The sequence below is a fragment of the Hylobates moloch genome, unplaced genomic scaffold (genome assembly GCF_009828535.3).
Source record: "Hylobates moloch isolate HMO894 unplaced genomic scaffold, HMol_V3 SCAFFOLD_7, whole genome shotgun sequence".
Lineage (NCBI taxonomy): Eukaryota > Metazoa > Chordata > Mammalia > Primates > Hylobatidae > Hylobates > Hylobates moloch.
The window spans coordinates 86,114,254-86,137,704 of record NW_026652282.1 but is presented as its reverse complement, the minus strand read 5'-3'; the positions used below and the strand labels follow the sequence as shown (position 1 = coordinate 86,137,704).

Sequence of the window (23,451 nt, the reverse complement as noted above, 5' to 3'; positions counted from 1 at the left end):
TGGCATCTGGCTGGTGCCCCTCTGGGACAAAGCTTCCAGAGGAAGGAGCAGGAAGCAATCTTTGTGGTTCTACAGCCTCCACTGGTGATACCCAGATGAACAGGGTCTGGAGTGGACCCCCAGCAAACTCCAGCAGACCTGCAGAAGACTGGCCTGACTGATAGAAGGAAAACCAACAAACAGCAATACCATCAACAGCAACAAAAAGGACGAACACGCAAAAACTCCATCCGAAGGTCACCAACAGCAAAGATGAAAGGTAGATAAACCCACGAAGATGAGGAAAAAACAACTCAAAAAGGCTGAAAATTCCAAAAACCAGAATGCCTCTTCTCCTCCAAAGGATTACAACTCCTCGCCAGCAAGGGAACAAAACTGGACGGAGAATGAGTTTGACGAATTGACAGAAGTAGGCTTCAGAAGGTCGGTAATAACAAATTCCTCCAAGCTAAAGGAGCATGTTCTAACCCAATCCAAGGAAGCTAAGAACCTTGATGAAAGGTTGAGGAATTGCTAACTAGAATAAACCACTTTAGAGAAGAGCATAAATGACCTGAAGGAGCTGAAAAACACAGCATGAGAACTCCATGAATTATATACAAGTATCAATAGCCAAATCAATCAAGCGGAAGAAGGGATATCAGAGATTGAAGATCAGCTTAATGAAACGAAGCATGAAGATGAGATTAGAGAAAAAAGAATGAAAAGGAACAAAAAAAAAGCCTCCAAGAAATATGGGACTATGTGAAAAGAACAAACCTATGTTTAATTGGTGGACCCGAAAGTGATGGGGAGAATGGAACCAAGTTGGAAAACACACTTCACGATAATATCCAGGAGAACTTCCCCAACATAGCAAGGTAGGCCAACATTCAAATTCAGGAAATAGAAAGAACACCACAAAGATACTCCTTGAGAAGAGCAATCCCAAGACACATAATTGTCAGATTCACCAAGGTTGAAATGAAGGAAAAAATGTTAAGGGAAGCCAGAGAGAAAGGTCGGGTTACCCACAAAGGGAAGCCCATTAGACTAACAACAAATCTCTCTGCAGAAACCCTACAAGCCAGAAGAGAGTGAGGGCCAATATTCAACATTCTTAAAGAAAAGAATTTTCAAACCAGGATTTCATATCCAGCCAAATTAAGCTTCATAAGCAAAGGAGAAATAAAATCCTTTATAGACAAGCAAATGCTAAGGAATTTTGTCACCATCAGGCCTGCCTTACAACACCTTCTGAAGGAAGAACTAAATACAGAAAGAAAAAACTGGTACCAGTCACTGCAAAAACAAACCAAAATGTAAAGACCATCGACACTATGAGAAACTGCATTAAGTAATGGGCAAAATAACCAGCTAGCATCCTAATGACAGGATCAAATTCACACATAACAATACTAACCTTAAATGTAAATGGGCTAAATGCCCCAATTAAAAGGCATAGACTGGCAAATTGGATAAAGAGTCAAGACCCATCAGTGCGCCGTATTCAGGAGACCCATCTCACGTGCAAAGACACACATAGGCTCAAAATAAAGGGATGGAGGAAGATTTATCAAGTAAATGGAAAGCAAAAATAAGCAGGGGTTGCGATCCTAGTCTCTGATAAAACAGACTTTAAACCAACAAAGATCAAAAAGACAAAGAAGGGAATTACATAATGGTAAAGGGATCAATGCAACAAGAAGAGCTAACTATCTTAAATATATATGCACCCAATACAGAAGCACCCAGATTCATAAAACAAGTTCTTAGAGACCTACAAAGACACTTAGACTCCCACACAATAATAGTGGGAGACTTTAACAACCCACTTTCAATATTAGACAGATCAACGAGACAGAAAATTAACAAGAATATTCAAAACTTGAACTCAGTTCTGGACCTAGTGGACCTAATAGACATCTACAGAACTCCACCCAAATCAACAGAATATACACTCTTGTCAGCAACACATAGCACTTATTCTAAAATTGACCACATAATTGGAAGTAAAACACTCCTCATCAAATGCAAAAGAACAGAAATCATAAACAGTCTCTCAGACCACAGTGCAATCAAATTAGAACTCAGGATTAAGAAACTCACTCAAAACCGCACAACTACGTGGAAACTGAACAACCTGCTCCTGAATGACTACTGGGTAAATAATGAAATTAAGGCAGACATAAATAAGTTCTTTGAAACCAATGAGAACAAAGACAAAATGTACCAGAATCTCTGGGACACAGCTAAAGCGATGTGTAGAGGGAAATTCATAGCACTAAATGCCCACAGGAGACAGCAGGAAAGATCTAAAATCCACACCCTAACAGCATAATTAAAAGAACTAGAGAAGCAAGAGCAAACAAATTCAAAAGCTAGCAGAAGACAAGAAATAACTAAGATGAGAGCAGAACTGAAGGAGATAGAGACACAAAAAAACCTTCAAAAAATCAATGAATCCAGGAGCTGGTTTTTTGAAAAGATTAACAAAATAGATAGATCTCTAGCCAGACTAATAAAGAAGAGAAGAGAGAAGAATCAGATAGACACAATAAAAAACGATAAAGGGGAGATCACCACTGATCCCACAGAAATACAAACTACATCAGAGAATACTATAAATACCTTTATGCAAATAAACTAGAAAATCTAGAAGAAATGGATAAATTCCTGGACACATACACCCTCCCAAGACTAAACCAGGAAGAACTCGAATCCCTGAATAGACCAATAACAAGTTCTGAAATTGAGGCAGTAATTAATAGCCTACCAACCTAAAAGCCCAGGACCAGATGGATTCACAGCCGAATTCTACCAGAGGTACAAAGAGGAGCTTATACCATTCCTTCTGAAACTATTCCAAACAATAGAAACAGATGGACTCCTCCCTAACTCATTTTATGAGGCCAGCATCATCCTGATACCAAAACCTGGCAGAGACACAACAAAAAAAGAAAATTTCAGGCCAATATCCCTAGTGAACATCAATGTGAAAATCCTCAATAAAATACTGGCAAACCGAATCCAGCAACACATCAAAAAGCTTATCTACCACAATCAAGTTGGCTTCATCCCTGGGATGCAAGGCTGGTTCAACACACACAAATCAATAAACATAATCCATCACATAAACAGAACCAATGACAAAAACCATATGATTATGTCAATAGATGCAGAAAAGGCCTTCAATAAAATTCAACACCCATTAATGCTAAAAACACTCAATAAACAAGGAATTGATGGAACATATCTCAAGATAATAAGAGCTATTTATGATAAACCCACAGTCAATATCATACCGAATGGGCAAAAGCTGGAAGTATCCCCTTTGAAAACCGGCTCAAGACAAGGATGCCCTCTCTCACCACTCCTATTCAAAATAAATAGTATTGGAAGTTCTGGCCAGGACGATCAGGCAAGAGAAAGCAATAAAGCATATTCAAATAAGAAGAGAGGAAGCCAAATTCTCTCTGTTTGCAGATGACATGATAGTATATTTAGAAACCCCATAATCTCAGCCCATAAACTCCTTAAGCTGATAAGCAACTTCAGCAAAGTCTCAGGATACAAAATCAATGTGCAAAAATCATAAGCATTCCTACACACAAATAATAGACAGAGAGCCAAATCATGAGCAAACTCCCATTCACAATCGCTACAAAGATAATAAAATACCTAGGAATACAACTTACAAGGGATGTGAAGGACCTCTTCAAGGAGAACTTCAAACCACTGCTCAAGGAAATAAGAGAGGACACAAACAAATGGAAAAACTTTCCATGCTCATGGATAGGAAGAATCAGTATCATGAAAGTGGCCATACTGCCCAAAGTAATTTATAGTTTCAATGCTATTCCCTTCAAGCTACCATTGATTTTCTTCACAGAATTAGAAAAAAACTACTTTAAATTTCATATGGAAGCTGGGCGCAGTGACTCATGCCTGTATTCCTAGCACTTTGGGAGGCCGAGGCAGGTGGATTGCCTGAGGTCGGGAGTTCGAGACCAGCCTGACCAATATGGAGAAACCCCATCTCTACTAAAAATACAAAATTAGCTGGGCGAGGTGGTGCATGCCTGTAATCCCAGCTTCTTGGGAGACTGAGGCAGGAGAATAACTTGAACCTGGAAGGCAGCGGTCATGGTGAGCTGAGATCACGCCATTGCACTCCAGCCTGGGCAACAGGAGTGAAACTCCGTCTCAAAAAAAAAAAAAAAAATTCCTATGTAACCAAAAAAGAGCCCACATTGCCAAGACAATTCTAAGCAAAAAGAACAAAGCTGGAGGCATCATGCTACCTGACTTCAAAATATACTACGAGGCCACAGTAACCAAAACAGCATGGTACTAGTACCAAAACAGATATATAGACCAATGGAACAGAGCAGAGGCCTCAGAAATAACACCACAAATCTACAACCATCTGATCTTTGACAAATCTGACAGAAGCAATGGGGAAATGATTCCCTATTTAATAAATGGTGTTGGGAAAACAGGCTAGCCATATGCAGAAAACTGAAACTGGACCCCTTCCTTACACCTTATACAAAAATTAACTTGAATTGGATTAAAGATTTAAACGTAAGACCTAAAAGCATAAAAACCCTAGAAGAAAACCTAGGCAATACCATTCAGGACATAGGCATGGGCAATGACTTCATGACTAAAATGCAAAATGCAATTAAAACAAAAGCCAAAATTGACAAATGGGATCTAACTAACTAAAGAGCTTCTGCACAGCAAAAGAAACTCTCATCCAAGAGAACAGGCAACCTACAGAATGGGGGAAAATTTTTGACATCTACCCATTTGACAAAGGGCTAATATCCAGAATCTACAAGGAACTTAAAAAAAATGTATAAGAAAAAAACAAAAACCCCATCAAAAAGTGGGCACAGGATATGAACAGACACTTTTCAAAAGAAGACATTTATGTGGCCAACAAACACATACAAAAAAAGCTCATCATCACTGGTCATTAGAGAAATGCAAATCAAAACCACAATGAGACACCATCTCATGCCAGTTAGAGTGGCGAACATTAAAAAGTCAAGAAACAACAGATGCTGGAGAGGATGTGGAGAAATAGGAATGCTTTTACACTGTTGGTGGGTGTATAAATTAGTTCAACCATTGTGGAAGAAAGTATGGTGATTCCTCAAGGATCTAGAACTAGAAATACCATTTGACTCAGCAATCTCATTACTGGGTATATACCCAAAGGATTATACATCATTCTACTTCAAAGACATGCAGACGTATGTTTATTGCAGCACTATTCACAATAGCAAAGACTTGGAACCAACCCAAATACCCATCAATGATAGACTGGATAAAGAAAATGTGGCATATATACACCACGGAATAATATGCAGCCATAAAAAAAGAATGAGTTAATGTCTTTTGCAGGGACATGGATGAAGCTGGAAACCATCATTCTCAGCAAACTAATACAGGAACAGAAAACCAAACACTGCATGCTCTCACTCATAAGTGGGAGTTGAACAATGAGAACATATGCGCACAGGGAGGGGAACATCACACACTGGGGCCTGTCTGGGAGCAGGGGGCAAGGGGAGGGATAGCATTAGGAGAAATACCTAATGTAAATGACGGATTGATGGGTGCAGCAAACCACTATGGCACATGTACACCTAAGTTACAAACCTGCAGGTTCTGCACATGTATCCCAGAACTTAAAGTATAACAATAAAAAAAAACTAATGCAATCCTGTCATTTCTGGCAACATAGATGTGCTCAGAGGACATTATGTGAAGTGAAATGTGAAGTGAAATAATCCAGGCACAGAAAGGCAAATATCACATGTCCTCACTCATATGGGGGAGCTAAAAAAGTTGATCTCAAGGTGGTGGAGAGTAGAACTGTGGTCAACAGAGGCTGGGAAGGGTCCTGCAGAGGGGCGAATGAAGAGAGATTGGTTAATGGGTGCAAAAATAGAGTTAGAGAAAAGGAATAAGCTCTGCGTTCAATAGCACAACAGAGTGACCACAGTATTCAATTTATTGTGTATTTCAAAATAGCTAGAAGAGATTTGGAATGTTTCTCACACAAAGAAATGATAAATTTGAGCTGATGGATATCCCAATTACCTTGATTTGACCATTACATATTGTACGCATGTATCAAAATATCAAATGTACCCCAGAAACATATATGATTGTTATGCATCAATAAAACTAATAAACTGTAAAAAAAAAAAAAAAAAAAAAAGAAAGAAAACCCTGCAAACAACCAGAATGACCCTCAAACTTATCATGAATAAATTATGGTACAATGGTAAACTGTACAACAATAAAAATGGATCAACTACAGCTATCTGCAATATCGATGAGTATCACAAGCAATGTGGAGTGAAACAAGATAGTCACAATTCCAAGTTTATAAAGCATATAATGTTCAAACATATGTAAAACAAAACTGTTGGTTAGGGATGCTTATAAGGAAGAAAATCTATAAACAAAAGCAAAGAAATGATTATCACAAAAGTCAGCATGGGGGCTACCCCTAAGATGGAAGGAGGGATATCATCATTGGGGTGGGGAGAGGAGTAGGTTATTAAAGGGCTCTATTTCTTGCCCGGGCTGGTTTATTACATGGGTGATAGCTTTATAAATGGTCTTTAAACTGGCAATTCTCGTCTGAGTGTATCTCTTTTCTTAAAGAAATAGAAAGCAAGGTCACTAGTTGGAAATGATGAGGGAGGGTATATTAAAAGATTTGAGGGAAGAAAGATGATATGAAAGAACCAGGGACACTGGAGAGTGAACAGACTAGAGAAATACAGTATTTTTATCCTATTCTTTTATGAAAGCTTTTTATAGTTTCTGATTTATTATGCTTTTTCTCTCATATGCAACATTATTTTATATGTAATTTTAATGTACTACACTATATGTCATTATCCTAGTAAAATTATAATGCTATTTAATGTTTAAAAATAAGTTGTAAAAGCAAAATTAAGTCTAAACAAACCATGTAATAATTTGTCATAAAACATTAGTTATTTATTATTTCAACTTGAGCTCTAGAAAAGCTGATGTAGTTTACATTTAGACAAAAATATATATCATGCATATATTGTGTTTTGTGATGGCTTTTTATTCTTTTTCTTTTGACTTTTTATACCAAGTAGCTTTAGTGTTAAATTGTATATTTTATGTCTTTAAACAGATGTAGGTATTTATTACCTCCTTATTTTATTGATCTCAACTCCTAAAAGTCATTTTTTTAATATCAGAAAATATGCCCACATAAGCATCACAAAACTAAACATTAATATTGACATTTGAAATTGCTTGAAAACTACTACACCCTTAAATTTTGCTCAGAAGATTTAAGTGGGAAAAGTTGACAAGTCTGTATAATTTTACAATATTGCCTAGGATTTTATATGAACCAATTTGTAAAACTCAATTATTTAAATTATAACATGCTGCAGTTGTAAATATAATATAACGTTTATATTATAATTGAATAGCTTCAAGCTTTAAACATACATAATGTAAAGTTTTTATAAAGGCAAATATAGTAAATTTAAGCAATTATTAGCAACTCAGCTTTAAAATATGCTCTGAGGGGAAAACACACAAACTTTTTCCTTTGCTCTCACATCATGGCAATCAACAAAGAATATTTCCATGTTCAAATGTGTGGCGTTTTCCCACACACTAAGTGAGCAATCAGTTCTGCAGCAAACACCAGCTGGGTGTACTCCAATTCAATTCTGACACAAATCTACCTGGAGATAGCATCCTATCCCACAAGCTGAGGACTAGGTCTCACAAGACTGTTCCCAGGCCTTTCAGACACCAGTCGCAAATCCAGGCCTCCAGAACTTCTGACAGATGGGCTTCAAGTTTGGGTTCACATGACATCCTCTTTGGGTTTGATTAATTTGTCAGAAAGGCTCACAGAACTCAGGGAAATACCTAACGTTGACCAGTTTATTATAAAGGATATTGCAAAGGATAGAGATGAAGAGATGCATAGGGTGAGGTACTGGGGAAGGGGCTCAGAGCTTCCATGCCCTCCTTGGGTCACCACCCTCCAGGAACCTCCATATATTCAGCTATCTGGAAGCTCTCCAAACCCAGTCCCTTGGGGATTTTATAGAGGCTCCATTACACAGGTATGATTGATTAAATCATTGGCCACTGGCGATCAACTTAATCTTCCACCCCTCTCCCCTCCCTGGAGGTCGGGAATGAGGCTGTTAAGTCCCAATCCTCTAATGGTGCCTTAGTCTTTCTGGTGACTAGTTCCCATCCTGAAGCAAACAGAGGCTGCCAAGTCCCAATCCTCTAATGGTGCCTTAGTCTTTCTGGTGACTAGTTCCCATCCTGAAGCAACCAGAGGCTGCCAGCCATCGGTCAATTATTAGCATACAAAAAGATATCACTTTGGAAATTCTAAGGATTTTAGGAGTCGTATGCCAGGAAACAGGATCGAAGAGCAAATATATATTTCACAATATCACATATACCATGTGAGTTTTCATTTTATAATATTCTGTAATAACGGTCCCATTGTCATAGAGATAAAACACAGTCTTTTTTAAAAGAATTTGGATCTACAAACATTGAATCGAGGAATATTGAAAATTGATGTATGCAATTCACAGATAGTTCAGGGAAAAAATATCCTGTGTGTGTATAGACAGAGTGCACACTTACATAATAAAGCAAATGGGGAAAAACGTTAATAATAGGGGAATTTGGGTAAAGGGTACATGGGTGTTCTTTAAGCTTTATTTATGCTTGCAACATTTTTAAATGTTTGAAATTATTTTTAAATAAGAAGTTAAAATGAAGAAAGGGACATGGATGGACAGAATGACATAAGTGGAAATCACCAGTGTACTTGGGAGATAAATGCATCTTTTTCCTTTCCTTATGCAGACTCTGTGTTCATACTTCCTTGCATCCACAAGTTGAGTACGGTCCCAACACATCCCGATCTGCAGATGTGGAAATTCATCTTCAGCTCTCCTGGACCAGCCATTTTCTGCCAACCTTGGTGACAAATGCTGTCTGACACCATACCTCCAACAACTGTGTCTTTAATTTCTGTGGCATTCAGTGAGAAGTTCTCACTGCTAGATCTACGACCTGGTAAGACAAATACAGGACAAATTTGGTTCAGTAAGGAGATGCAAGAGGAGGGCATTACTGAGATATCTGTAGGCGGAAACTATAAAATCCTCAAAATCCCAGAGTTGAAACAAATGGGACAGTTATGTATTGTGAATGTTTGTGAAATTTCGGTTCCTGAACTGGTGCTAATAGCAAATATGCCATCAGTAACACAAACTCATCAAATGTTCCAGTTGAAAGTAATTTATTATTATTATTATTATTATTATTATCAACAGCAGCATCATTATCATTAACACAAAACTAAATCCACTGTAAACTAGTTCAACCATTGTGGAAGACAGTGTGGCGATTCCTCAGGGATCTAGAACTAGAAATACCATTTGACCCAGCCATCCCATTACTGGGTATATACCCAAAGGATTATAAATCATGCTGCTATAAAGACACATGCACATGTATGTTTATTGCAGCACTATTCACGATAGCGAAGACTTGGAACCAACCCAAATGTCCGTCAATGATAGACTAGATTAAGAAAATGTGGCATATATACACCATGGAATAGTATGCAGCCATAAAAAAGGATGAGTTCATGTCCTTTGTAGGGACATGGATGAAACCGGAAACCATCATTCTGAGCAAACTGTCGCAAGGACAGAAAACCAAACACCGTATGTTCTCACTCATAGGTGGGAATTGAACAATGAGAACACTTGGACACAGGATGGGGAACATCACACACTGGGGCCTGTCATGGGGTGGGGGGAGGAGGGAGGGCTAGCATTAGGAGATATACCTAATGTAAATGACGAGTTAATGGGTGCAGCACACCAACATGGCACATGTATACATATGTAACAAACCTGCACGTTGTGCAAATGTACCCTAGAACTCAAAGTATAGTACTAATAAAAAATAAATAAATAAATAAATATATAAAAATGAGATAATAGGGCGAAGCTTGCAGTGAGCTGAGATCGCACCACTGCACTCCAGCCTGGGCGACAGTGGGGGACTCCATTTCAAAAAAAAAAAAAAAAGAGAGAGAGAGATAATAGGAATACAGGCAAGATAACAACTAAATGGTTCTAAAGGCTGCAACTGGTCTAATGAACTGGGTTATCTGCAGAATGCATTTTAGACTGCTTGTTTGGACGGCAGCAAAGAAGAGTTTTCATGGGCTTTGGAGTTTGACATCCCCGGCCTGCAATCCCAGTGCCTCCACATAAAAGTTGTGAAGCCTTACACAAGTTACTTAATGTCCCTGAAATTCAGTTTCCCTGTCTGCAAAATAGGATACAATGGCTGTCTCAACAGTGTTGCTGGGAAGCTTAAATGAGATAACAGATAGAAAGTTCCTGGCACAAAGGAGGAAGGCAGCCAAAGGCAGCTATTATTGTTTCAGCTGAAAGCTTTATCTCCAAACCTTCAAGCTTTTAAGGTTTATGTGTTAAAATTGCAAAATGTGGTCTCATTAGAGCCATCAGTTGGAACATACTCACACACATGAGGCCAGAGATAGGATGTCCTGTATCCAATTGGAGCCAGGTTGCAAATACTCCCCCCGTCCCTGCACGAAGAGTCCCTTGCTTTGTTCCAGTAGCCCAACCCTGGCACCTTTACACAATCCATTTCCTGTCATTATTTTTATCTGAGCTCTGACACCTATTCTTGGTCTTATGTGATTCCATCCCTACCAAGTCCAGCTGCAAATACCTAATTTGGTGATGAAGCCAATTTGAACACTGAACAAGAGTCTTCTGGGAGGTAAGAGTCAGATGTCACGGGACAGGGCAGCAGAAGCAAAAGTCTGAAGGAAACCTAAGAGCTACTGCCAGCATCACCCCTAAGTGTGTGAGGTGAGCAACCTGTCTTCTCCACACATCCACACTTTCCACCCTGCACCACCACTACCCCACTGTTCCATCCACAGGCCACAATCCTGAGACGGAAGGTGCCTCATCTCCAAATCTGTATTGTTTACTCCAAGGAACTCTAGATCTTGGGATTGTAAATAAGAGGGCGGAAATGAGTGAGTGAAGTGCCTTGGCAGGCTGAAGATGAAGCCAACGGCAGCGGAAGGGCATCAGACTGTTCACTTGCTTCCAAGCATCAGGAGTCAAGAACAGGCCCCACAGGAGCCTCCTAGCCACACTATACATAAAGGAAGTAATACCTGCTCTCTAAGTCAGGGAAAAATGGAGCAGGTTTTCCAGCCACTGCCTTCATGGCCATTCACGTTGGACAGCCCTGCATGCCGTTTCCGTGGAGTTGCTCCTTCTCTGGAGCCAGTGATGCCAAATCCAGCAAAGGAGAAGTCCCCTGGAGAGCTTGCAGAAGGGCAACCTAGCAACCTGTCCTTGAGCCAGGAAATGAAAGAGCTATATCAGCAACAGAAAGCTGTGGTTTGGGGGTTAGGTTAAATGGGGTTTTATTTCTCACACTTCCTCGTCAAGCATGGCTTGAAGAAGGAAAACATTATGACAGACTCATTTGAAAATCTGCAAAGCTGTGGACTCAGAAGAGTGTACGGAGTCCAGATTCTTTGCATACAATTCCAGGAAGGACCTCTGGTAGGAACCTGTGCTCTGGAGTTACATTTCATAACAGATATGCCATGGACAGATACACTGATGGCAGGCCCATTTACGTATAACCTTCAGCATCACGTGGTGGTGTTTAGAACAGTGGTTCACGAATCTCTCTACACCTCAGAATCAACTACAGGGCTGGTTAAAACTACAAATCACACTCTTTACCCCTAGTCCTAGTACATCAAAATCTCCCAGGGGTTTAAGGCCCAGGAATCTGCATTTATAACAAGCTCTCCAAAATGATTCTGAGGCAGCCCACTTTTTACTCACTTTAGTTAATAGTATGAGTTCTGGATTCAGAGATTCGGTCCAAATTTTGGCTTCACCTTGTAATTTCAGACAAATCATTTTACCTCTCTGAGACTTGCCTCCCTTGGGGTCACAAAGGTCTGTCGAAATTATGTTGCTTTTATAAAACGGGCAGCTTTTTGTAGTATAAAAAAAGTATTTAAAAAATAACGAAGGAAAGAAGAGTGCCAAGAAGAGTTTCCTCTTCTGTACAATGGGCACCATAAAGGTTGCCTTCATCTTCCCTCAGCCCTTTCCCCACTACCTCCTCACCCCCTCCCTCAGCACTATCATCACATTGAGACTGCTGTTGAGACGGTTTGAGACTACCTGTGCAAAAATGCTCTTCAGACAATGCTGCAGGGCAAAGAATTAGCATCTAGAGAGCAACATACAGGTGCTAAGTTGGATGCTGTAACTTCTTTGCTGCGGGATACAGTGCAAGACGCTTAACCTCTCTGTCTTTGGCTCAGTTTCTTCATCTGTGAAATGGAGATAACAGTTTTTGCTCACTAATTCTATGCAGTCCCAAGTTGGTCCTCCCATCCTGGCTTTGGTTTTTCTCCGCTATCCCTTAATCTAACAGAATAGAGGAGTGTTGGCAAGAGGCAGCCTTTGAACTCAGATATGTTGACTTGGGAGTGAGCTCTTAGCTCTGCACTTCCTAACTGTACTGCCTGGGTGTTTCAGTCCTTTCCTGTTAAATGGGAACACTGTTACCTCCTTCACACGGCTGCTGAGAAGAAAGGAGACAGGCGCATTTGCACACAGAAAGTACTCAGTAAATGCTCTTCCCCCCTTCCCCCTATACAAAGGGAAGGAACTCTCATTGTTCACTTGGTTTCTGTCCCACCTCGTGTTTCAGGCATCCGGTCTCAAAGCCCGGAGCAGAGCCGAGGCGGAAGGGGATAGGGAGAAGGGAAGCGATGGGGTAGCAGCAAACTCACAGCTGAAAGGGAAATGGGCCTGTTCCGTGCGTCCGAGCTCAGCTTGACGCCGCGCCGGCTCCCGTGCCTGTCGGCCTCAGCTCCCGCCCGCCAGCTCCCGAGTCTTGCTAGCAGTAGCTTCGGGGCCAGAGGCTGCTTGGGGAGGCCGCCCCCTCGCCCCGCTGATTGGCCGCGTCGCGCGGCTTGTCACGCTCTTTTGTCTCGACGAGCAGAGACTGAAAGCAACCGCGGCTGCCCAGAGGTCCGAACTGGAGGGTGGGCGCAGCCGTGGCTGCCTTGGGAACCGCGCTGCCTCGACTCGGCTACCCCTCGCTGGGCGGTCTTGCGAAGCACTCGCTAAGCCGGGCAGCCCCGGGTCGCTTATCGGCCCAGGAGGCGCCAGCGATCCTGTTCCCCTGCAGAGCTACGGGGACCGGAAGGCGAAACAGAGCTGTCGACGCGGGAGCATACGCTGCCCACCAGTGGAGCACAGGTAAAGAAAGAGCGCGCGATTGCCTGGCGCGGAGATGGGTGGGGGAAGCCCCACCAGGAATGGGCGGCGCCCGGCTTGGAGAATCAGTAACTGCGAGGCAGGGGATGGAGCACTCCCATGGCCTGGTTGCGCTGCGAAGGAGTTGTGGCTCATCTGGATGCTGCCGACTGGGTAGGATTTATGATTTGCCTGGACTGAAGTGGGCGGGGGTGTTGTCGGGCGTCGCGGGCGGGTGTTCGGGGAGATGGCGAGGGGCGGGTGAAGACGATCGCAAGCTGTCTTGAACCCCTTTTGCATCTCCTCATCTCTTCCTGGGAAGGAATATGGGGGTGAGAGGTTATCCAATTTCTAGTCCCTTTCTCTCTGGCAGGTCATCAAAGCCGAATCCGAACTTGAATTCTGTGCGGCTGATTGCAGAGCTGGTAGGCCGACGGTTTCCCAGAGGAAATGTACGCGGGGCGGGAGGGCAGGAGGCACTTTGGCTTGTGTTCAGAAGATGGGACAGGGAATTTTCCGCCTGGCGACAGTGGAGGCGGTGGAGGGGGTGGAGGGGAGCTATCAGGTTTTCAGAAGAGGCTGCTTCCAACCCTTCCTTTCCTTCCTTCGCGGCACAGTCTTGAGGCCCTGAGGACTGGGATCTGCGACCCCCAGTGGACAAAAGTCGACTCTACCCCAGAGGCTAATTTTCTCACTGCAGGCACCTGTTGAGAGGCTGCAAGTAAAACAAAGGCGAACGCTAGTTTCCGAGTTTATGTAAGAATCTGAGAAATAACGAGGGCAAACTTTGACAAAGGGGTGTGATTGAGACCTGAGTTCATGAGATTAATGGGTTCTTATTACCTCTTGCGGGGAGAGGTAATAAAGGGGAGGGGCAGGTGGCCTGTGGCGTCCTGACGATTTTTCATGCATTCTTTTTCCGAGAACTAAACATTGTCAACTCTATCTATAGCGCAACTTGCTTCAAGGACAGTAATGATTTTCATTTAATAATTTTCCATTTAATCCCTTTACTACATGGTCATTTCTGTCACTTCTCTTATATTCCTAGGTTTCCCTTTATAAGGATTAGTCAGATCAACATTATATCTCTAACAATGTTCGTTAGCTTTTTCACTCTCATTATAACTACAGAATTTAATGGAATAAACCAGATTTTATATATATATATATAAATATGTGTGTGTGTCTGCGTGTGTGTGTGTGTATAAAATTACTCAACATTCAAGTAGTCTTGAAAAAAGATGGATAGGAGTCACCTTATTTCCCTTCATCAGTTACCAGTGTTCTCTTAACATAATGGAAGAGGCAGGAGGTATTCCCATCTACAACTCAGGATTCCTATATCCTATGGGTTCAGTTGTGTCCCCCCTCCCCACAAAAAAAACACCAAATACATCTATTGGACTCCTGACCCCTCGTCTCTCTCCTACTTGAAGATGGGTTCTTTAGTGGGATACTGAAGTTAAATTACATTGATTAGGGTGGGCTCTAACCCAAAATGGCTAGCGTGCATTGTGCCTATCAAAAGGGGAAATTCAGACAAAGAGACATGCGTACAGGGAAGAAAATGTGAAGTAGCATACAGAGAAGTGGGCCATCTACAAGCTGAGGAAAAATCCCTGGAAGAGATCCTTCCCTCTTACTACTCAGAAGGAAACAACCCAGCTGACGCTTTGATTTGGACTTCCAGCCTCCAGAACTGTGAACAATTAATGTCTGCTGTTTAAGCCACCCAGGTCTGTGGTACATTGTCAGGCTAACAGAGCAAACTAATAGGGATTCTGTTGCCAAACAGATCTGATAGCTACACCTGAAAGAGTGGAAGCAGCTTTGGAACTAGATAATGGATAGAGACTGGAAGCATTTTGACATGCATGGCACAAGAAGCCTAGAGGGCCTTTAGGAGATGGCTGGGGGAAATATGGACACCAAATGCAATTCAAGTGAGGGTTAAGAAAAGAATTATTTGCTGCAGAGAAAGGATCTCTGACTTAGAGAATACATATATCATGATCACCGATATGTTGCTAGAACTATGAGTGTTAAAGGTGCTTGTGGTGAGTTATCAGGCCGAAACTAGGAAGATGTTACTGGAAGCTTGAGGAAAGGCAATCCTAGTTTTACAGTGGCAAAGGATTGGTCTGTATTGTTTTCTTAGTGTTTTTGAGGAAAGTAAAAATTGTAAGTGACGAACTTGCACATGCAGCTGACTTCTATTGTTGGGGCTCAGAGCACGATACCCCAAAATAAAGGCCCCAGAAGTAGTCTCAGATGTAAAAGATGTTCTCTGAGGTCCTGGGTCCTCCTGTCTGTCAGCCCTATTCTTCCCGGGGAGCTAACTGTACAGACCAGAATCCCTCTTCCCCAAGGTGGGTCCTAGAAACCAGAAGCCTTTTTTTCTAAAGATAGTCACAAAGCCTAAAAATACTTCTCTAATTTTTCCTCCACCTTTTTTGTGTAAAACTGGCCATAAAGAAATGATCTGACCTACCTTGTTTGACTGCAGATCACAAGACCCCATTACAGAGAGGGTCCTGCCCCATACCCAGGAAGAAAAAAATGTGTGTTCACAGAAGCCAAGCACAGTCTAGACAAACAAGCCCTGCTGGATTAGCATTAGGCCATAGCCTTTTTGTCCCATCGTATTTCTACAGGGCTGTCCATACTTTGTTGAACCTCAGCATATAAATAGACCTGTACCTTTACCCTGTACCTTTCTGCCTTTGCTCCGAAGGCTGCAGTGTATATATGTTAAATAAATTTGTATGCTTTTTTTTTTTTTGAGACAGAGTCTCGCTCTGTCACCCAGGCTGGAGTGCAGTGGTGCAAGAAAGAAAGAAAAAGAAAGAAAGAAAGAAAGAAAGAAAGAGAAAAGATCTACTGCAAATAAAAAAAATATATCATATAGCTTAAGTTGATTTAAAACAAAGGCCTTAAACTGATTTTTAGGGTTTTTTTCTTGAAATGAGCTAATGGCTTGTTTGTGTAAAGCTTTTCCATTAAAACAAAAAATTTTTAAAATCTTGTACATAGCACAGTATTGTTGTAGAGTTCATATGAAGCATTTTATATGGTAAAGTCAATTCGCTCCCTAATTGTGGACAAATTAACAGTTGGTTCCTGTTCTTTTGCTATAACATACGTGTGCCACCCATGTAGCCCTGGCATCTGTACAGACACATCAGTTTCAGTTCTACTGTCACTTGGAAGATCAGGTTCAGCATGAGTTTTTGTCAGGTAGCTTTAATACCTGGAGTTTTCTTTCTTCTCTTTTTTACTTAGTTGAAGTTTAAGAGGAAAAGTACCAGTGTTCAGATTTGAACTATCATAGTTTGTATATTCAACAAACTATTTGAAGTATATTGTGTTTTGGTTTGCTCTTGTTTCAAAGTGTATCCAAGTAGGATTCCTGAAATATAGAAATGAAACTTGTAAATAAATGAATGGCTGGTAAGTATCCAAAATTAGGGAGATAAATGATTCACTAAACTTAGGAAGCACACCTGGACACATCATAGTAAAGCTACAGCATAATGATAAACAAAGATCATAATAGCATAAAATAGATACATTGCCTATAAACGAGTACAAAATAGACAGCAGACATCTATACATCAACAAATGGAGGCCAAAAAGGAAAAAATAGCTGTCATGCTAGAGTTGCATTCCTAGCCAAACATCATTTATGAAGTAAGCTGTGAGAGACGTGCAGGTAGATCGCCCCGAACCCCCTTCAAGGACAGATTTGCTGCTTCAGCTGCTGGGACAGCAGTCGGATGCCAGTCATCAGCCATCAATTCCTTCAAGTATGACTCAAGCTGCAGAAGCTGCCTTGCCCAATGTCACGCACTTGCAGAGACTGACCACATCCAAGGACTGATCCAAGAGGAGGCACAAACATGTGGCTTGCTCTGCCCAAGGTGGAATGATTCTGATGGGCCATTTTACCTTCAGAGCTCCCCTTGGGATCCAAAGAGGCTTTGATTGGGCCTGCAGTATGGATGCACTTCTCTCTGTGCCCACTCCTGCTTCCCTCCCTTCCATTCCTCAGGGGTTAATTCTAAGTACATGTCATGCACACTAAAATCCATCTCAGAGTCTGCTTCCTGTGGATCCCAATCTGAAAAGACATTTCTAACTAGAAAAGTAGCAGTATTTACACCAGTGAACTTCACCTTCAAAGAACGCAGGAAGAACATACTTTAGGTGGATGGAAAGTGATCACAAAAAGATAATCTGAGATGCAAGAAGGAATGGTAATGGGCTACATTAGCAAACATGAGTAACAAAAAATCAGAGAATGTGCAGAACAGTTCTCATACTGACAAAGCTTATTTTGGTGACTAAAGAAACTAGATAAGACTAAATAAAGCTACTATGCATCACTCAGATGATGGGAGAATCCAATGACAGCAGCTCACGCCCCTGGAAACATATTTGAATGTCAAAGAGCCAATCCTTTAAGATGGATCACAAGTGGCTAACTGGGCCTAAATTCAAATGGAGCCAAGCGGCCATTTGCTGACTAGAGGTCACACATGTACTCTGAGTTCCCAGAAAACTCACACCTCTGTTCAACTTTGGGGCTTCCAGAGCACACCAGAACCAGCCAAGCAGAGCTAGGCTCTATCAACAAATCAGGGATCAGCATCGTTAACCAATCAGAGCTCAGCTGTGCAGGCCTATCAGAACTCAGTGATTTCAATCCTTCATTTGCATAAATGGGCTTTATTAGGGAGTTCAGAGGGAATGAACTTTAAACCCTACCACTCACTATTAAATCCTACCACTCCCTTCAATGCAATTGGTTTCACACCCAAGACAACCTCTCCCAGGATTGCCAAGTATTCACTGGCACAAGTGCTCTGTCCTCCAAATTCCTTTTCAGAGAACTTTTGTTCACACTCCTGTCTCCACTGGCTCAGCCAATGATGGAATTACAGTCTCTGAGCCACAGTCACTGGCCAAAAGTGTATGGAGGTGACCCAGGATGCCTCGGTTTGGATATGATTTGTTTGTCCCCACCCAAAAACATGTTGAAGTGTGATCCCCAATGCAGCTGATGTGGGCAGATCATGAGGGGCAGATCTCTCATGACTGGCTTGGTGCCATTCTTCCAGTAGTGACTTAGCTCTCACTCTGGAGAAACTGGATTCATTCTCTTGGGAATGCATTAGTTTCCTCCCCTCTAGAGAGGGTTGTTACAGAGCCAGGACATCTCTTGGGTTCTCTTTACACCTGTCCTCTTCCCATTTGACCTTATCTTCTATATTATGAGGCAGCACGGAAGCCCTCACAGGAGCCAGGGCCATGACCCTGTGCTTCCCAGCCTACAGAACCATCCGCTAAATAAACTGCTTTTCCTTATAAATTACGTAGCCTCGGGCATTCTGTTATAGTGACACAAAATGGTTCAAGACTCAGGATGAACGAAGAAGAGCTTATCTGGGCTGTTCCTGCTGGGGCATAGAGGAGGAAATTGGAGTGTTTGTGTGCTATTTGTTTGTTTGCTTGCATGTTTTAATGATGGCGATTTGAGAATATTAATTCAAGGAATATATGGACATGACACTTGCCTCCTCCATCCAACAAGAGCAGGATTTGATTGCTACAATTTCAAGTAGGATTTGTGTATCCCAATTTGTAGAAAGGCCTGTTTAGAAGTTTATGTGTGTGTGCTTGCCTCACTGGTTTTCTTACCATATTATACCTTTTTAGGTAAAAGAGACTTTTTTCCCCATCGTAATCTGGGACCATTTTACTAACTTCATTGTATTACTAGGAGGATTTGCTTTACCTGAACGGTCTGACAGGGAGCAACCTTGCCAAGCCCGGCCATTTTGAATTACATGTCATTGGCGTGCTCAATTACTTCCATTACACTTAATACTCAAGTTCGTAAGTCCTGTCTTTGGTTCAATTGCTACAACTTATTCTGAGGTAGACATATTTGAGAAATGTTTTGCATGTAATATCATAAATCCTTTGAATGTTGAAATGTTTCCATTTTATCAATATATTTTTCCTCCCTAAGAAGGTTGCCTTGAGAATCCATTTTTAAAAGAATTTAGGAATCTTAAAAATACTGTAGCTGTTATGTCTATTTGCGGATTCTAACATTTAGAGCACTTTTTAAAAAAGCATCTAAGTATTGTTAAGAATGCAGTTTTAAATGAGAACACATGGACACAGGAAGGGGAACATCACACACCGGGGACTGTTGTGCGGTGGGGAGAGGGGGGAGGGATAGCATTAGGAGATATACCTAATGCTAAATGACGAGTTAATGGGTGCAGCACACCAACATGGCACATGTATACATATGTAACAAACTTGCACGTTGTGCACATGTACCCTAAAACTTAAAGTATAATAAAATAAATAAATAAATGCATACATACATGAAAAAAAAGAATGCAGTTTTAATCTTGGTAAATGTTGAGTATTTCTAATTTTTTTAAATCAAAGCTCTTTTCTTTTTGTGTTGTCTGCTTGGAGACTGTGGCTTTGTCATTGTTCCTTATCCCCATTCACTGAAGGGGTTGATCAGAACTGAGGACAGGAGCCAAACAGCCAGGTTCTTTTATGCCCAGGAGCCCTCGGCTGCCGTGTCAGGGAGATCCTGCTCAAGCCAGGGCAGCTTAGCCCAGGATAACAGTAGATTCTGAGATGGGTGAGAAATGGTTCACACGGGGCCATAGTCATTCCTCTGGCATAATGGACTTGGGCTCTGGAGGTCAGGATCTCTTCAAGGAGCATGAGATGAAATTGCCTCTTTGGGAGTCTTCAGTGACACCCTTCAAAGTGCTCATGTGTGACATGGATCAGCTGAGGTGGGGGGCAGATGAGCTTTCTGCCCTGTGGGGCATCTATCTGTGTAACTTTTTCTAGGGACGCAAGGAGACAGGGTGTTTAGGTCGGCCAACGTCCACCATGACTGGTTGATAAGACGCCAAGCAACAGGACCATCCAATCACCTTGAACGCTGCGCTGTGTGTCACTTCATCCCATCAGACCTCAAGTTAGCCCATGATGTCAGCCATGCGGTGACTACGGTGACTACAAAAGGCCCTCCCACTGGTGATCAACAGCTTGTCTGTTCCTCCTATCCACTGGCAGCTGCCTCCAAGATGGCTGAGCCTTCCTCTGAGTTGACCTCCGACAAAGGCCTGAGCACCAAGGAGCCCAAAGCGGCCAAAGCCATGACGGCCCACAAGCAGAAGAAGCACGGGCACTGCCACTCCAGCCACTGCAGGGACAGCTTCGCCACCTATTTTGCCCGGGTGCTGAAGTGGGTTCACATGGGCCTCAGCCTTTCCCGCGAGGCACTGGATGTCATAGATTCATTCGTTCATGACATCTTGGAGCACATCACCACCAAGGCCGGCAACTTGGCCTGCTATACCAAGTGCACCACCATCACCTCCCGCGAGATGGAGACCACCATTCGCCTGATGCTCCCGGGGCAGATGGGCAAGCACGCCGTGTCCAGGGGCTCCAAGGCTCTGCTCTGCTACACCAGGAGCAAGTGAGCTGCCTCAGGAGCGCCTGAGCACCGAAACCCAAAGGCTCTTTTCAGAGCCACCGCACTTGGCTTGAAAGACCTGTAGCCCACCAAGGGGGGGACCTGCTGGAGGGTGGGGGTGGGTGGCACCCTTTTGATTTGGGGACTGTCGAGGAGGCAGGTGGCCTGTGGCGTCCTGACGATTTTTCATGCATTCTTTCCCTGAGAACTAAACATTATCAACTCTGCTTCAGTCTATATATGTGGTGCAGTTTTTCCTTGGAAAACAATTCATTCCATTTAGTGAGTTTTCATTTAATCGCTTTAATACATGCATGATCATTTCTATCAGTTATATTTCTAAATCACCCTTTATTAGGATCAGTTGGGTCACAATTGTTTTCATAATAAAGTCATTCACCTTATTCTTTGTCAGTCCTCCACACTTATACAGTATCATTATCCAGAGGGATTTTTTTTGCATTGTATGCAAAATATAAAGTCCAAAAGCACATATGAGAATCATGAAATTCACAATCAAACTTGTCAACTTATCTTAGGGTAATAGTTTATATTTATCAGGAAGATAGAAACACAGAAATAGGTAAATCAAGTTTTCAAGAAACAATTTCTGTTTCAAGCAACCATTTCTTTTTCATGCTTTTGGAGTCTCAAATTACTATTCCATTTCATTCACGTTTATCCAGTTCTTCTCTTTTAAAGCCTGTAATCTTTCAAGGTTTAGAATAAAAATTTAAGGTGTGCAATTATGCATGGATGGTGGGACTGTCCAATGATAACAGCCCAAGTCCCTGTCTCCGCTAGCACAGCCAATGAGAGACCTGCAGCCTCTAAACCACAGCCACTGGCCCAAAATGTGGGACGGTTGCTGGAACTAAAGCATTAAGATCTTACTTGTGCAATTCAGCCTTGAGGTTGAATAGAAACAGATTCGATTCTTTGGCTATGGCTGTCAGATTGCTCATTTTTAATCATGGTGATTTAAGGACATGAATCCAGAGCTGGGAGCAGGACATGCGTCTAGCCTCTTGCATCAATTCAAAACAGGAGAAAGGGGAAGGGGTGGAGCCAAGATAGCCGAATAGGAACAGCTCCAGTCTACAGCTCCCAGCTTGACAGATGCACAAGACGAATGATTTCTGCGTTTCCAACTGAGGTACTGGGGTGCATGTCACTGGGGATTGTTGGACACTGGGTGCAGGACAGTGGGTGCAGTGCACTGAGCCTGAGCCAAAGCAGGGCAAGGCATCACCTCACCCAGGAAGCACAAGGGGTCAGGGAATTCCCTTTCCTAGCCAAGGAAAGGGGTGATGGATGGCACCTGGAAAATTGGGTCACTCCCACCCTAATACTGCACTTTTGCAACGGTCTTAGCAAACGGCACACCAGATTATATCCCGTGCTTGGCTCTGAGGGTCCTATGCCCACAGAGCCTCGCTCATTGCTAGCACAGCAGTCTGAGATCCAAATGCAAGGCAGCAGCAAGGCTGGGGGAGGGGTGCCCGCCATTGCTGAGGCTTGAGTAGGTAAACAAAGTGGCCGGGAAGCTCGAACTGGGTGGAGCCCACCACAGCTCAAGGAGGCCTGCCTGCCTCTGTAAACTCCACGTCTGTGGGGCAGGGCATAGCCAAACGAAAGGCAACAGAAACCTCTGCAGACTTAAATGTCCCTGTCTGACAGCTTTGAAGAGAGTAGTGGTTCTCCCAGCACGCAGCTGGAGATCTGAGAATGGACAGACTGCCTCCTCAAGTGAGTCCCTGACCCCTGAGTAGCCTAACTGGGAGGCACCCCCCAGTAGGGGCAGACTGACACCACACATGGCCGGGTACTCCTCTGAGACAAAACTTCCAGAGGAATGATCAGGCAGCAACATTTGCTGTTCACCAATATCTGCTGTTCTGCAGCCTCCACTGCTGATACCCAGGCAAACAGGGTCTGAAGTGGACCTCCAGCAAACGCCAACAGACCTGCAGCTGAGGGTCCTGACTGTTAGAAGGAAAAATAACAAACAGAAAGGACATCCACACCAAAACCCCATCTGTATGTCACCATCATCAAAGACCAAAGGTAGATAAAACCACAAACATGGGGAAAAAACAGAGCAGAAAAACTGAAAATTCTAAAAATCTAAGCACCTCTCCTCCTCCAAAGGAACACAGCTCCTCACTAGCAACAGAACAAAGCTAGACAGAGAATGACTTTGATGAGTTGAGAGAAGAAGGCTTCAGATGATCAAACTACTCCAAGCTAAAGGAGGAAGTTCGAACCCATGGCAAAGAAGTTTAAAACCTTGAAAAAAGATTAGGTGAATGGCTAACTAGAATAACCAATGCAGAGAAGTCATTAAAGGACCTGATGGAGCTGAAAACCATGGCACAAGAACTATGGGATGAATGCACAAACCTCAGTAGCTGATTAGATCAACTGGAAGAAAGGGTATCAGTGATGGAAGATCAAATGAATGAAATGAAGCAAGAAGAGAAGTTTAGAGAAAAAAGAATAAAAAGAAACGAACAAAGCCTC

General features: G+C 42.5%; 1 protein-coding gene across 1 annotated transcript in view; it reads left to right on the top strand.

Annotated features, from left to right (window-relative positions):
* Nucleotides 1-11,162: 11,162 nt before the first annotated feature.
* The window catches only part of LOC131383885 (uncharacterized), a 22,887-nt gene continuing 10,598 nt past the window's right edge, over nt 11,163-23,451 (top strand). Inside the window, exons 1-2 of the mRNA XM_058441335.1 lie at nt 11,163-11,515; nt 13,171-13,403. Of these exons, the coding sequence (XP_058297318.1) occupies nt 11,163-11,515; nt 13,171-13,403 (586 nt within the window). The remainder of the gene's footprint in view (nt 11,516-13,170; nt 13,404-23,451) is intronic.